The 16,921-nt window shown below is 40.0% G+C and overlaps 1 protein-coding gene across 5 annotated transcripts in view; it reads right to left on the bottom strand.

The window, feature by feature from the left end:
- Positions 1 to 276: 276 nt before the first annotated feature.
- Positions 277 to 16,921, bottom strand: part of FYB2 (FYN binding protein 2) — a 42,631-nt gene continuing 25,986 nt past the window's right edge. The window contains exons 10-20 of one of the 5 annotated variants that reach the window (XM_038413843.2): positions 13,647 to 13,773; positions 13,507 to 13,550; positions 12,037 to 12,106; positions 10,461 to 10,553; positions 7,771 to 7,799; positions 6,604 to 6,664; positions 5,881 to 5,970; positions 3,248 to 3,344; positions 1,607 to 1,763; positions 1,407 to 1,440; positions 277 to 942 (exon numbers count right to left, since the gene is read on the bottom strand). In XM_038413843.2, coding sequence (XP_038269771.1) covers positions 936 to 942; positions 1,407 to 1,440; positions 1,607 to 1,763; positions 3,248 to 3,344; positions 5,881 to 5,970; positions 6,604 to 6,664; positions 7,771 to 7,799; positions 10,461 to 10,553; positions 12,037 to 12,106; positions 13,507 to 13,550; positions 13,647 to 13,773 — 809 coding nt within the window. In that variant the 3' untranslated portion in view covers positions 277 to 935. Of the gene's footprint in view, positions 943 to 1,402; positions 1,441 to 1,606; positions 1,764 to 3,247; positions 3,345 to 5,880; positions 5,971 to 6,603; positions 6,665 to 7,770; positions 7,800 to 10,460; positions 10,554 to 12,036; positions 12,107 to 13,506; positions 13,551 to 13,646; positions 13,774 to 16,921 lie in introns of those variants that run through there. The other 4 variants (XM_038413845.2, XM_038413844.2, XM_043490519.1 and 1 more) reach the window with 4 other exon arrangements.

Here is a 16,921-nt window from a genome sequence, read left to right as displayed (position 1 = left end):
AGACTAAAAGTGGATCAGATTCCCCACCTATTCTTTTTAGGACCAGTAAGTACATGGTAGACCAAAAGCAAGCCGTTACTAGTAGAGATAGTCCGCCTTCGTTTTAGGAACAGATTTTAAAAAATGGTTAGGGTTAGGGCTAGATTGTAAATGCACAAGCGAGAGAGGCACCTTATCTCTGTCAGTGGGAGTTAGGTACCTGTCATTTCTGCCTTTGAAATATGCCCCCAGTAGGCTTAGCAATTTAGCTTTCAAAAGTCAAAAATCAATATAAAGTGAATTCTGCATTTAGTGTTTTATGTACAAACTACTTTTAAAATTAATATTTCTTAAAGATACAAGTAACTCCTCTATCGCTAATACGGTTTTTAATTCAGCAACAACAGTACCAAATAATATTTCACAACTCATTCTCTGGCTCAAATCCAGAAACATAGCTTAGTCATAAGAATCCATAATTTGCATACAAGTGCTTCAAAAGTTCCTCAGAAAGTTTACATTTCCAACACCATTAAGAAAGGAACAGTAACAAGACAAACTTCATGTAATCATTATACAGAGTGAATGCCTAGTAAATATTAAGAGTCCTACCCTACAAATTCCAAGCTACATACAGTGTAGAAAAATTCACAGGTAAGGTAACTGAATGTCCACCTTTAGGTGGACCTTGTACAAAATAAGCAATACTAGAAGTAGTGAACAGAGGGATAATTCCCTAAACAAGTTGCACTAGTTACCTGTTGTACATTCAATGGGTGTTTCATCTTTTTAAAATATGTAGATCCTTTTAAATGGGGGAAAAATACTTCTAATTTACATTCATATCCGTTTTCCACAATTGGCATGTATAGGCACACCTGCACCATCTTTGGGAAGCTTAAAGCAGATTCTCCACAAGACTCCACAGGAAGAGGCTGTCTGTCAGATGACCAATATTAATGGCTGGCCCACAAAAGAAAAAAATTATTACTACTGTAATAAGCACCTTGCCAAAATATGCATCGAATTGTCTGTTGCAATATTGCATTTATATACTTATTTCCATCTGATGCATTTAAACTTTTAATACTAAGCTGAACATATATAAAAATCTACCACATTGTCAGCAGGCGTAAATTGGCCTCGGTTCCCTGACTTCAGTGGCACATCATCAATTTATGTCAGTCTAGTATGCTGGCACAGTATATTTCTAGCTGCAGTCAGACTAGCATTAGTACAGCTTTAAGCTGCTTAAAGTTACTATTGCTTAGTATTACAAAATAAGGAAGTATTTGAGTTAAACACTATTTTTATATCAACAAATTAAAACACAACTTTCCCACCAGCAATAGAAGTTTTATATGCACCTCAATACAGCAAGAGTTTCTGACCATAGGAATTGTAAAAACAAATAAATCCAGATTTACCTGAAATCCAAATGCTCCAATAGCACACAGCCATCTAAGGAGGAAAAGAAAATCAATATGCACATGATTCATCTGCAACTTTGTATATTTGTTTGCTGTGCTAGTCACAAACTGCCTGCAGCAACTTTCTAAATATCTTTGTCTCACAAAAGTTGTTTAAAACCTGATCCCGTGTCGTTAAGCAACCGTTGCAAACTTACATTTGCCCTCAGAATTGCGACATATTACTTGATGCTCTTCTGTGACGTCAATAACATCGAGTTGTTCTCCGGCGGTGATTGGTAAATCAAGTTTTCCTTTGCTTGCGACAGAACAGTGTGCAACTGCTGTGTTGATGATTGTGATTTCCTTATTGTACTAATATATATATAAAAAAAAATACATCACTACATATTAAGCCCTTTATTTATCTTCTGATCTCAGAAATATAACTATCGAAGATGGAAGTACTTTTGTAAAATAATGATTAGGGTGATTTGGGTGGAGAACTATTACAAGTATTTAAAGATAGTGAAAAGCCAAAGAAGGAGACGAATTTTTAGGGCTGTACACAAAGGAGGATAAATTTAAGTAAATGAAACCACATTTTAAAAAATAAAGGTTTCCTTAATGCCCGTGTAAGTGTTCAAGACAGTGTGATCAAATACAACTATGGTACAGCCTCATGGGCGAAGTGATTGAAGTGTCTCATAGGACATTTAAAAATGGACTGAACAACGTACTAAATAATGGGCTTTAAGGTGGTACCGTAATCACGTGTGCATAGGTTTGATCCAAAAATTTTCCCATTAAAAAAAAAACAAAACCACCCCCTCCATCCCTCCCCCCCCCCCCCCCACACACACACACTTCACAACCACACATGACAGAGAACAAAAATTCTCAGAGGAAACTTAGTCATAACTTGCCATGACAACTTGCAATGATAAATCTCTAATCCACATTGCAGCTCCTCCCAGGGATGGCTGATGGCAGCTCAACTCCTGCCTCTCCATATTAAGAACAGAGATATTGCTGAGAGGTTGAGAGAGATCCTTCCCTGTGCCTTTTGGGAAAGATCTCCTAATTGTGCAGCTACTGGCATCTGTTAGTTTACCATTCCCACTTTCTTCCTAGCAGCAGAACCCTTCCCTCCGAGTGCCTCTCTATTCCCTCCCCAAACAGACTGACCTCTCTGCTGAGAGAGACACCTGATTTCACCATCCAGAAGACTAGACTGAGTTCCCCGTTACAGCAGGCAGTTCCTGAACGATGTTAATAATTAAAGCTAATTCATTTGTTACAGAGGACTAGATTCCCAAAAACTCTGGTAGAACAGAACAGGCAACGCTACTCTTATAAACCATAGCACGAACTGAGCCTACTGAGCCTATACAGCATTATAAAAAATGTTTATATAAAGGTCCTTTGAATCAGTATCTCCCAGTTTGGGGGGTGCAATCAAGAGGTGGCTCAGGAAAGGGTACCATCTGAGGTAGACTGCACTAGAACCACCGAGTCACTAGAACCAAAAAGTTGGATTGGGGAGGGAAAGAGGAGCTGATGATTCCTCTGTTCCACCCCTGTTCTGGCCCCAGCCAATTCTGAGGCAGCTCTATTCCTACCATCCTCAGCTGGAAAAGATTGTGGGATATACTAGGTTACAAGGGGATTTGTGTGGCCTTTTAAAGGGACTGAACCACAGATCTGGAATATAGGATGCTGCTGACTGACTATCTAGCGTACCATGGATAAAGATTGATCACTTTCTGTAGCTCATCCTTTAAGCATCACACAACCATAGTTGTCCTCTCACACGGCTGATTGTTTTCTTTAAAGGAGGAGAGAAAAAGAACACATACCATAAATTTCTCTCTAAATAACTTCTCTTCTTTTGCCACCTTCTTTCTCTTGTCTATGTTATATTTCTTGGCTTTGAAGAATTTTCTAGAGGAAAGACTGCATCAAGAAGGGAGACATTCTTAGAAGCTCCTTTTTAATCCTTCAGTGAGCGAAGCAGCGTGAAACACACAGCACAATGCATACAGCAGCACTGAACAATTCTAATTTAGTCTGGAATGAATCATTGCAAGAACAAAGCAAGCGGACAGTGTCAGTGTCTTCTCATAGTGTGTATTAAAAACACAAAAGTATGCAGCTTGGATCAACCTAGGCTTAGTGACAGATTCACTTCACCTGTGTTTTGCATAAAGCTGTGCTTTCTTAGGGATAGAGTGACGATAGAGCATTTTAAATAGTTTAAGTTAGTAATTTTTATGGAGGTAGAGCAGGAGGAGAATGGGTTAGCTTTCTCCCTTCAGCAATTTCCATTCCCTACCCCCACCCTGCTATTTAAGATTTTATTGGACACTTAAGGCCCTGATCTGAGTAGAGTCCAAATGAAGTCAATGGGACGCAATGCGGGAATGGGAGTCTACATCATTACCCTTTTTTAATCAATGGAGAAGCATAGTGCTCTGAAAGCCCCACTTGCCTAGTACACCATCAAATGATGTACAATTAGAAATCAGAAAAGCTACAAAATTAATAAGCCGTTCCAGTCTGAGACTTAAGTGGAGCTATAATAGTTTACACCAGCTCAGGATCTTCCCCTCCACATGCATTTGAGAGATGTTAAAGATGGTTTGAAAAAGAGATCCAGAATAGTGATCAATTCTGGATCATTAATAAATAGGAAACTATGAAGAAAGGAGTATACCCTTTCCACCTCAAGAGCCATTCTAGAACATTTATTATTACGTTTTAAGAAAAGGAGTACTTGTGGCACCTTAGAGACTAACAAATTTATTAGAGCATAAGCTTTCGTGAGCTACAGCTCACTTCATCAAGCTCACGAAAGCTTATGCTCTAATAAATTTGTTAGTCTCTAAGGTGCCACAAGTACTCCTTTTCTTTTTGCGAATACAGACTAACACGGCTGCTACTCTGAAACCTGTTATTACATTTTAGTCAATGAAGTTTACCTTTGAAATTCAGCGGTAAGTCTCCAGTTATTATATGCTTCTATTAATTCAGACGAGGAAATTTGGGGCTCAGTTTTTTTGCAAGGGCTCTCTATAGCCTTCAGTGGCATAGGGTTAAATGTCCTTTGAGCTTTTAAACACAGGGTGAAATCTCAGCCCCATTGCAACCACTGGCAAAACTCCAATTGTGGGTGAAATCTTGTATCACTGAAGTTAGTCTTGTTTGAGATTATTCTCTGGTACAAAAAGTGTTGATCCCCATTATTTGGAAAGGAGGGTCATACAGTGTGATGACAATATCAGAATATCTAAAACTAAAATAAGACACACTTGTAAATTACTTACCTTCAGCTACTTTCCACCATTCAGTTAAAAAAAATAGGAAATAAGATCCAATATTAGGTAGTTCTTAAAGACTAAGCATTTAAGAGCATATTAACAAGATTCTTCATCGATACCTTCAGCCCCTAAAATCTCTATGTCCATGTAACAGAGGAAATCTCATCAAGTTAGTTACATTGCATTTCTTCCTTTAGCCATTACACAAGTCTCAGTGGAAACAGAATAAGAGACTGCTTGTCAATATGCTAGGTGATACCTGTGAAGAGTCAGCAATAGAGCTGTGCACACATTTGTATTTAAGATGAAACTGGAAAGTTTGGGGCATTTCACTTCAGTTTTCACAGCAGGAAAAGCCAACATTACTGAATGTAGTGTTGCTGTGGCCATGTTGGTCCCAGGATATTAGACAAGGTGCATGAGGTAGTTTCTTTTATTGGTCAACTTCTGTTGGTTAGAAAGAGAAGCTTTCAAGCTTCATAGAATATCAGGGTTGGAAGGGACCTCAGGAGGTCAGCTAGTCCAAACCCCTGCTCAAAGCTTACCCAACGCTCTCACCTTATCTTACTTGGTGGGTTAAAGCATACGTACATCAGTGAGCACTAAGGAACTTTTAATGTGTTTCAGCAGGATCTACACGCGTTAGTGTGCAGCACCCTGGAGGACTAATCCCAGCTTGCCACATGGTATGTGCTTGTGTGGACACTGCCTATGTTGTATGCACATCCTAGAGACATCTAAAGAGGTAGTTCTTCTGGCCAGTGGTTTTCTCCCAGCACAGACCAATCACTGATACTTTGGTCTCAAATGCTTGTTTAAAAGAGGTTGTATTTAGGCTGAGGAGCTGTACCACTATACTGCACAGCATTAGGTAGATATAGACCTACCTCAAATAGAGAGAAGAGAGGCTACAAAACTTCAGGATAAAACTCTGGGGAAAAGAAAGCCCTTGAAGAATTCCCCACTCACACGTATACACCAAGGTTATACGTTTCCTCCAAGTCTAGTTTCTGCAAACTTTGGTAGACAGTTTGCAAAATTTCATGAAAAGTAAAAGGATACTATCTCAGTGTTATCAAAGTCTAATAAAATGCTCTCTCTCCAAGTTTAAATAATGTTGTACTTAATTGGGAAGCATACATACAATTATAGAAAAAAAGATCTTTCGTTACCTTTCTATATCTTCACTGCTTCTTGTTTGATCTTTATCTTTTGGCATCAGAAATTTTAGCTTCCAATTTTTGTGTTTGTCATCCTTCTCTCTAGGGAAAAAAGGAACAATTGAGGATATTTATAACAATCCTTTTCAAACAGAAGGGTGGTACAAGGTTTTTTATTTTAAAAAAAAAAATATCGAATTTCACACACCACTGAAACGCAAACATTTAATGCAGGAACCTTGCTGCTTATACCAGTTTACATCAATACTGCTCAATAGTTGAAGAGCAAGAAATGAAGTATGTGCTATCTAGTTAAGATTACAGGGAGACATTTTTGCAGAAGGCAAAAATACAGCTACACAAGAGTTGGACTGGGAACATTGGGGATTAAATCCCCATCTCTTATGGATAGTTTCATGAGCCACAAGGAGACAAGGTTCCACTTTACATTCTATCCAAAAGACAGTACTATGCTAGGGTTCACTTACAACACTTTTAGGATGCCACCTGCCATTTCGGAAACGTCCTTTCTTAGAGCATCTGAGCTTTTCCTAGAGAACTCCCATAAATACTGACCCTACCTAGCTTAGGTTATAAAAGGTACAATGAAAGTCTCTCTCTGAAGGCCAACATAGCATGCCACCGATTTGTGGAGGAATGTTGCCTGCAGCACAAGAACCTGTTTTGGAGAAATATTACAGTAGTCATCCTCTTTTGTAAAAGTGGGTTACTTACTTTGCATCTTTTTGAGCCACATCAATGTCATCATATGCCATGTTTCCTTGGGACACCACCTCTGTTATCAAAACATTCAGCATAATGGTGAGTCAGAAAACAGTCAGAGTATGGTATTTGAAACCACTGAGTGTAACAACACTGGGATTGCACCTAGCCTGTCTGAAACGCTATCAATCCAAAGAAACTAAATGTTGTAGCAATGAAGGATTCTCAAGGCACAACAAGGAAGGAGACTTGCCCCCATGAGTAGGCACTGGTGGCTAGGGAGAAATAATTAAACACACCCAAAGACATCTCTAAAAGAGAGTCATTTGCCTGAGCACACTGCTGTGGTTGGAAATTTACAGTTATTGGGATAAAGAAAAGGAGTACTTGTGGCACCTTAAATGTGTTAGTCTCTAAGGTGCCACAAGTACTCCTTTTCTTTTTGCGAATACAGACTAACACGGCTGCTACTCTGAAACCAGTTATTGGGATGTAACAGTTTGGGGTTTCATTCTGCTCTCAGCTAGTTTAATTCCATTAAAAAAAAAATCTATATCTTCTAATGCTAGAAAGGACTATTACGATCACCTACCCCAATTTCCTGCATAATACAGGCCAGGAATTTGAACCCAGGTTTCAAGTCTCAGGTTTGTGCCCTAAGCACTGGGCCAGCCTTTTTAAGGAATTAGCCCCAATTTATACATGGGACACAGTCAGGCCCTATAAATTATTCTGAGGAATATAGTACATTCATTCTGATAGGAGGATGAAATTCTAGGGCTCAATTCAGACTCGGTTAAAGTGGAGGCAATCCAGTTGAGTCCACTGGAATCATTCCCATTTATACCAGATCCAAATCTGGCCCTTTCCCCTTCAAGACCCGAAATGACTTTCACAAAAGATTCTCAAGAACGGTCAGAGGAATCCTGGAGTGCTTTATTGAGCAAGTCGGCTACTGAAACAGTTTACATCTGCGCAAGAATAATCTCGCCTCCATACCCCACCTCAAAACCACAAGTAAAGTGCACACCTATATTAAGTCTTTAAAATTAACACTGCCACATACCAATTTTAGAGTTTTACAGTACACAGTCTATTTTAAAAGAGAGGCAAGACACCCATACCACCCCTTCCAGGCACATTCTAATGTAATCACACACATACACATACACGGCTTACCTAAGTTTGGTACTGAACTGGACAATACGCTGGAGGAGGCAGAAAGAAGAGGGGGAAGGAGGCAGAGAGAAAAAAAAACACATGGAGGAAAAAAAAATTAATTTACATACAAACATATTAAAACAGCCATCTTAGCAGCATGGCAACTATACTGGTGGCTCAAGGGAAGATTCTACATTGAGGCTCTGGAATGCTACAGGTCTAAGAAGAAATTATGTTCTCACGCCCCCTCGCCCCAATGATCCATTAAATCTTTGAAGAGTCGGTCTGTCCTTTTATATTCGGCGTCTCCCTAACATACGTTTGAATGCTTTTCAGACCTCCAAAGCTAAGAGGTAGACACACAGTCTAATATGGTTATTATGGTGATGCCACAATTGAAAGTGCCTTTTCAAAGACCAGAACATAGAAGAAAGGAAAGACCTGACACTGGCCAAATATTTCTCCCATACTGGTCAATGAATGCAGCATGCCATGCACCTGTCCGTAAGCTAACATGCAGTTGTAATTAAGACCTAATAAGGAGGTCATCATAAAAAATCCACAGCAGAGTTCAGAACTCTTTTCTGTGATACAAGAAGATATAGTGTGAAAGTTTAAGCAACATATGGTAGCTCATTAGTACGATCATAATTTAGCAGTTATGGAGCAAGGAGATGCTAAAGAGTGAGAGAACAACAGAGGAAATAGAGTGAGAACGGAGTTAAAGAAATGAGGCAAGCATGTTTACATCAGAGCTTTTTACAGAAATAAAAAACCCAAGACAGCCTAAAATGATGGATGAGTACCTAGAAGAAGAGAGGACACATACTGTACCTTTAGTTAGTGTAAAGACCCACTAAATACCCACACCTTCTCTTTTTAGAAAATGAAAGCAGACAAAGCAGTTCACGTCCACGTGTGTGTAGATAAAATTTTGCACAAGTGCCAGGGTTTCAGTCAACATGCAGCCACTTATGTACACAACTGTTCTTAATATCCAGCACTTGAATTTAGGGAACGCAGACAGCTTTTAGAAAGAGTTGTCAGATGACAGACAGCTTTCATACTGTAGCTCCCACTACACATTCCCAAACACAGCTATGTTCCTTTAAAGCCAGAAAAAAATCCCACCAGACATTCTCAGGACCAAAAGAGTATGGCACCATAGTGCACCCCCTTCATCTGACGGTAGGCGTTTTGCAGAGAGGAGTCAAGAGACCTTATGTTCTGCAGCCAACCATCATGCATTCATGAAGTGAGAAACTGGCACAAGCCAGCATCTTGAATATCAAGCCAACAGGATTCGAAAGAGTACTAGAAAAAGATAAACAATATTCCTTCATGTGTCACTTGTTATACCAGAGACTGAATGGTCTCCTCTTTCTTATCAGATACTATTGCCAGCTTGAATGTGAAAGGCAAATCTTCTCCTCTAAGGTACCACCTTTCCCAACGTACAGGTGACACAAGCACACACAGGTCTCTGTGTTGTTAATACCATATTGCTGTGCCTGTCTTCTACAGACACGGAACATTTTTCAAGGTTTCATCAGCAGTGCAGAAAGAGGAAGTCAGAGCTTTACTTAGCTCTCCACAGAATGGAGGAGGGGGGGGGGGGGGACAAACAAACTATGCAACATCTACTCTGCATTGACAAAGCTAATATCACCTTGTTTTTTCCATTAAAAATTTATGATTCAATTAAGTCATTTTAAAAATAAAAGGAGTTGGTTAAGATTAGTGGGTTTTTATGCCAGACTAAGCCATGAAGTGTATGGGAGGCTTTCCACTGACTTCAAAATTTTTACTCTGCCGTCCTCCGCCTCTACCCCGATGATTAGGGTTTAATTGTGCCTATAAGGCAAAGTGGGGGAAAAAGCCATTGATATTGGTGCTCCTAAGAGTGATGGATCAGACTAACAGAACCTTGTTCTGACCTCCCACTGACGTAAATCCAGAGCAACTTCCCTGCAGTTATACCATTGTAAATTTGGATCAGAATCAGGCCCAGTAATTTTAGCGGGGGGGGGGGGAGAAGTCAGATTCCTACTTTCATTACTCAAAAAAGGAACCAAATTTTTCATGAGTAAAACAGCTGCCTTAAGAACAATTTAAAAGTCATAGATTAACAGAATGGATGTACTGGTCACATACCCCTAACGGAAAGCATTATCTTTGGATTCTTTAAGAGTGCTAAATAATACACAGTTAGAACACAAGATTTTTTCCCCTCTTTATGAACTTGAATTTAAGAAGGTCTTTGCCTACCAACTGGAAACGGAAAATATTAAATCAATTAATTTTTCCTCTTCACTGATCTACATCCATTCAACTTGCTTTGATTACTGGACCACCATCACAACCCAAGCCAATTAGCAGTTTGGAAGGACACAAGCATCCTCATGCTTCAAGACATTATCCATCCTATGATTTAGGAAGAGACTTGCAGATTATTCCATAATTGACATATTCAGGGTTTCTTGCACCTTTTTCTGAAGTGTTTGGTGCAGTCCATAGTGAGAGAGACAAGATACTGGACCAGAGGTACCCTAGGCATGATCCATTATGGAAATTCCTATGGAACAGCTGGTCATCAAAAATGACTTTAGGCAGATTTGCCAAAAAAGCTGTGTCCAGAACTATAAAAAGAAAAAGTGATAATTTCCAAACATGAACTGAGCAGGAGCTGTTTAGACAACATTTCTTACCGGCAATTTTCCTTCATCTTGGCATTCTTCAATTTAATTATGTCTTTCTTGAAAAACTTCCCAAGTTGCTTTAGTTTTTCTATTCTATCCGAACTAGGTACAAAGAAGATATATTGGGGGGGGGGGGGGGGGAAAGCGTCAGACTTAAGAATGCTGAATGCCCACAAAAGTTACCATATTGGCAGTGCTAGAGATTATCCTCTATTCAGAAAAAAGGGACTGCACCCTAAGAAGCACTTAGGCCCCAGTCCAGCAAAGCACTTAAGCATATGCTTAACTCACTGGGGAGTACTCACATGCTTAGAGTTAAGTTTAAGTGCTTTGCTGGACTGAGGCCTTCATTCTAAATTCCCTTTTGCATTGGTTTTAGTTCACACATGGGATTTTTCAAAGCCAGTTAGTCACTAATGAAAAAAAAGTCAATTTCCTCCCCTACCACATTCAGAAATTGAGTGTTTTTGTGGAACTCCAAATCTCGGATAAAAGGAACAGTGCTTCCCTGGGTCCAGTTCCTGGTAGACATTACAGATGGAAGGACAATCTTGTGGTTAAGGCCCAAGCCTGGGAGTTAGACCACCTCTTTCAGTTCCAGCCTCCACCACACATCTCTGTCCTGTATGGCCTTGGGCAAGACAACTTCTCTTTATGTCTATAACATGGGGAATTGTACTTGCTTATGGCACAGGGGTGTTGCAAAGCTTATTTCCCATATGGAAGTATACTCAAGTGGTTAAGAAGTACCAAGATAGAAGGTACTCGATAATTAAGTACTAAATACAGTGAGCACAACTCCTTGAGCACTGGCTGCATGTTGTACTGGCAGGAAGACTATCTTAAGGATGGCCTTGTGGTTAGGGCACTGAACTAAGACTCAGGATATTGAGTTTTAATGCCCAAGTAAACTTCCTTGTGCAATCTTGGGCAAGTCACAATCTATTTCTCCATTTCCCCATCTGCAACGGGAGGATAAGGAAGCTTCATTTCTCCTACCATTTAGTATCTATTTAGACAACAGTTCTTTGGAGAAAGGACTGGCTGTGCATGTACGGCATTTAGCACAATGGACCACGGTCTTGTTTGAATTAAAGGTGCACCTAGAGGCACCAAAGAGCATTGCTATTTCCCCCCCCCCACCAATCCTCCAGACTTCAAACTTCCCATATTTTCTCCACACACAAGATATAAATTAGTTTTAAACCCAGATGCAATTACTCTTCATGTCCATAAAGGAGCACTATGCACAAGATAAATAACTCCACATTCTGCTGTATAAAAACCAGGCATCAGGTGCACCTTTTAAGAAGTTTTGTGGAGCAATGCCTCACCATTTGCTATAGTCAAGGGCCGAGTCAGATACACCGTGGAAAGGTGTATGAAGTCTCATTCCACACACAGAGTGATCTTACAGAGAGTTAATGATTGGAAATGCAGTTTGTAAATGTCAGCTAATGTCAACGAACAACAAAAATCACTCTCTCTTCTACAGTTGTAAAACATGTACTTATATCCAGTAGTCAACAGGCACAGTACATAGAAGTGCATTCAGCTGCTTGAAGGCATATAAATGGCAACTCACTCCAGTTTGACTGGATTATAATCCCCATTATGAACATCCTCATATATTTCGTCACACTTGTCTTCTGAAACTTAAAAACAAGACAGATGTATTCACAAATCACATTCAATGGTAACAATCTTCAAGGTCTGCTAAACAGAACAAACAGAGCTCTGGAACAGGAGAACCACTTAGCACTACATAGGCTATGGCTACACTATGAGCTAGCGGTGGGATTCCCAGCTCACATGGACATATTCACACTAGTGCACATCTCAGCTAGCATACTAAACACAGAAGTGTAGCTGCCACAGCACCAGCTAGCTACCAGACTCCTGCTGTCTATGCAAGCTGGGAATCAGATTCCCTAGCTTGTAGCATGAAGTGCAACAAAAATTCACAAGAGACCATTTATTCCCAGATGGAAGCTTGCCATATTGCTGAACATTCAGCATTGGAGTGGTACTGATCAATAAAAGAACCTAAGAACACTCATTGTATTTATACATGAGCTAACAGTGGAATGTTCAACACAATGCACACGCCATTCTTTGTAAACTTGTTTTCTTTTTAAATTGCAGTGCTCTAGTGGTTAGAAAATGTATTACAATCAGGTAGCTAAAACTGTACAGTCTAAGGCATAAACAAATCTTGCATATGAGCTGCAGTGGTAGATTTATTAAGCTATCAAAATTCATCCAACGAATGACATTATTAGGATAATATCTGACAAACATGAGATTGCTGTCACATCACACTATGAATCCCACTAAGAAAAATCTATCACACCACCAGAAAAGTGATAGGTTTAATGATGGCATTTGTGATTTTGTCTCCTAGTAACATGGATGTGGCAACTTTAACTACAATTGCTTAAAATGGATACAGACAGGTGCTTACGGGTGAAATTCATTATAGCAGATCCATACGGCCAAGTGAAGCTTCAACAATATATTGGTGGAAAATCTAGTCCCTGGTTCCATGGGCATGGAGGTTTCCACATGGAGAGGAAACCAGTGCAATTCTGGGCTGGGGGGGGGGGGGAGGGAGGAGCAGGAGGAGGAGGAAGAAGAAGAAGAAAAGAAAGGAATACAGGCAGGTTTTGGAGAGGCCACTCTCAAAGCACTTCAGAACTATTTAAGGGTTAGATCCAGGATCACCACTGCTATATAATGCTAAAAAGTCACAGAGTCTACTCCTGCAGTTAGGCTGCAGTACAGCTGCAATGCGCAGCTTAGGAGTAAAGGAAGAATTCTTTCCTCATTGTCTTGGCAGAGATCCCAGTGCCCTGCCCACTTTCCTGGGCTGACTGGAAACTTGGCAGAGGACTGGACTGTAGTGTGGGACTCAAGTGTAGCTTAGGGCCATATGCAACTCCTTTTTCTGGGGTGAGCTCCACTCCAGGCACAAGATGCACCTTTTTAAATGGAGGTATGCCTCAACGTAATGAATGATCCTCAAGTTCAAACTTCCCAACTCTGCCATACTTACAGCTATCTGAAGTGAACGAGCTAAAGGCATCAGAGGCTTGATTCCTGGAAAATGAAGTATCAAGACAGTTTGATATATCAGTTTACTATATTGTAGGTTTTAGAAGACATCTCAAAACCCAGTCGTTAGCATGTACTCACACAGCATGCTCTAGATCTTCTACATCATCATACACATCCTCTGATGTCTGCATTGGCTTCAGAATCCTTTGGCTCAAAGCCACCATGTCTTCATCTGCTTTCAAGGCACCCACACACAAATAGCGAGCTGAAAATGAAACAGCATCTTGCCTTAGAAGCTCTTCTGATCACCTATGATCAGGTCAAGGATGATCATCTTTGATAACTCATGTTGGTGTCACAATAAATATGTCAGTTGCAGAGGAAGCCAAACTTCCTTAGATCTAGGAGTTAAGAAGGGTCTTTGATTGCTCTAAGCTGCTTTGAAAGAAAAGCAAAGAGTCTTAAAGACTTATTTTAGAGATTTACCAGTTTGCTCAGTACCTGAAGTTCTCAACTATGACATTTTTCAACTGCAAGAACCAAAATAAGATTTAAAAACAAAAACAAATAGATGTTATTTTTTCTGAAATAAATGAAGGGATTGAATTGGTAGCATCTTTGGAGTGGTTGATATGGTTGAGAGAGTAAGGATTGATAGATTACTTAAGCCTGGGGAATATACTTGCAAATCATGGTAGAGGGGAAAAAAAAAAAAGTCTCATTTGTGATTTTAGCTGATGTCTATTACACTGAGAACTAGGTTTCAGAGTAGACACTAGGACAATTAAGTGTGTGAACTGTTTCAGTTAGGTAAAAAAATAACCACCACCACCTCAATAGACACTCCTCCAACAACGTTAGGTCTAAGGTTGTGCATTTGACCAGTCCAAAAATTATTGGTAAATTTACAAGTCAAGTATATGTAAGGCTGTACAAAAGTATGGATTTTTTCTGGTTCAAAAGTTGCAGCCACCGTTTGTTGAAGCCGAGGTTTTGGTGTGCTCAGTACATAACCCATTTGAAAAACAAAAACAGGTTGCCTTTATATACTTGCTTTTAAAATAGATTCACCACCCCTGGGTGCTCACCCAATCATACGCTTCACCACCTTCTTCCAAGGCACGCAGCCTGTCTTCTAAGCAGGGCAGCAGCACAGATATGTCCCAATGGCTCTTGAATGCAAGCGTGACCAAGAGGTAGCCATCCAAATTGGAGTGCTGTTGCTATCTCACAAATAGGGGGAAATAACCCCCCCCCCACCCTGACGACCCAAATTTGAGTGCTGTTGCTACCTCATTCACCAATTTATAGCCCCCAACCCCGATCACCCAAATTTGGCTCAGCTGCCTATGTCATGATGGAGAGAAGCTAGGCCAAATTTGAGGGAATGGTATTACAATCTGGCACACAAGCTTGCAGTGCCACCACCACTCAAATTTGTGACAACTATAAAACCACCACCATCACCACCCCCCCACCCGCCCATGGTGTGTGTTCAGAGTTATGGCCCATGATTTTCTTACAGCCTTAAATACTGGTCAAACATTTTAAAGCACTAATTTTTTTTTTTGTTCTAATAAGAGTAAGACTTTATGTTCTCTAATAGGCTTAGCCTTCGAGAGATACTTATGCCTAATTTCAAAAACACAAGTTAATACAACTCCAGTAACTCAGAAAAATATGAAACAATTAAACGGAGTTGTGGGGTTTTTTGGTCTTGTTTTGTTGTAAGACGAAAGGGCACTATGATGCAAGTCAAAAGATAGGCTGCCACTGCCGTCAGGATGTCCTTGCTAGAATATATTACGTTATTTGATCACTGTCAAATATTAAGTGGTCAATTGACCAGCTTGCCAAGCCTAGTTAGGCCTTGAATGAGTGAAGGAAAAAAAAACGGGTTGGGTTAAGAAACTTAAGAGACAGAGCCAAAAGCAACTAGTATTTTTAAATGGATGCCTCCATGCTCAGCTGCCACACCAGAAATATGCAACACTGACACATTTCTGCCCATATTATGAATTTCATCATAATGCTTCAGAGCAAAATTAACTTCTCACTTTTGATATCTCTGATTTTTCAAAAGCACCTATCATTGGCCTCATTCTCTCCCATTTACATCAATGGGAGCAGAGACAGGCCAACCTTGAACAATACTAAAAATTCCACCCAAAATTACCTCCAGCCATTCAAGAGATCAGCCATAATCTACAGCTCAATCCTGAACAGTCTGTCAATAGCAGCAAAGTTAAGCAGAGTGGTTTAAAAATATCATCGCTGTCAGGATTGAATTGAAATAATTAATTACTTACAGGTAAAGCTAATTTACACTTGGAAGCTACAGAATAAGTTTAAAGAAGAAGAAATATGTTCCCCATTCACTACAAACTAAAGTAAGTTGAGTGTGTCTGGCAACTGTATAGTTTAAGATGATAACAGAAGCCCAAACATGTATTAGCACTCTGGGTCTGCACCATAATGAAGAAAATAAGGGCTCATTCTTTAATTTTGTAGTCTCATTAGAACAAATCATGCCAGCAAGGACTAGTCAGAAGAATAGATAGTTTGGGGGAAAAAAAAAAAAAAAATCAGGCCCAAATAGTTTCCATCTTCCCGTGATTTTTTTTTTCCTGACTTCAGTCACAGACAATAGTGGGGAGGTGACCATAGGAGAAGATGGATTTCCACACTAGTTCTGGGAGCAGTTTTTCAGACTAGTTTGGGTTTTGTTTTTTGTTTTTGTTTTTTTGGGGGGCGGGGGAATTAGCAAATGAAAACAAAAAAGAGGTTGGCAAATGAAAACAAACAAAAATTATTTTTATATATGGTCAATTGAAGCTATTTGGCCTAAGTTTGTGATGAATTTGCCAAATAGCTTCAACCAAAAAAGCTTAAGCCTAGATTCACAAGGGGACTTTGGTGCCATTCACAAAACCCAGAGGAGGTGGTGGTAATGATTCCATCCCCCTTACACCCAGTAACCTTGTGGTTTGGGCACTCACCTGGGATGTGGGAGACCCACATTTGAATCCATGCTCTGGAGTAGGATCTTGAACTCAGCTCTTCTCCCTTCCAGCTGAGTGCTCTAACCAACAGCCTATAGCATCATTCTTACTCTCTTCCCCAATGACTATTCAAGGACTCTGTACAAAGTAGAACGGCTTCAACATGAGAGACAGAGTCCCACCTCAGAACATCCTTGTGTGATGCTTTGGCCACTTACCTGGTATGTTGGAGACCTGAGTTCAAGTGCCAGCTCCAGAGTGGGGATTCAAACCCAGATTCTTCCATATCCCAGGATAGTGCCCTGGTTACTCCATAGAAAGGGGACACCACCAGTTCCAGTTGTGTCAATCTAGCCCTTCATTTCCTTCGCTTTTAAGTTAATGCCCAACATAAAAATGCATTTTGTTTGA

Source organism: Dermochelys coriacea, chromosome 8 (genome assembly GCF_009764565.3).
Source record: "Dermochelys coriacea isolate rDerCor1 chromosome 8, rDerCor1.pri.v4, whole genome shotgun sequence".
NCBI classification, from domain to species: domain Eukaryota; kingdom Metazoa; phylum Chordata; order Testudines; family Dermochelyidae; genus Dermochelys; species Dermochelys coriacea.
The sequence above is the reverse complement of the archived record's forward strand: the minus strand, read 5'-3'. Positions and strand labels throughout refer to the sequence as shown.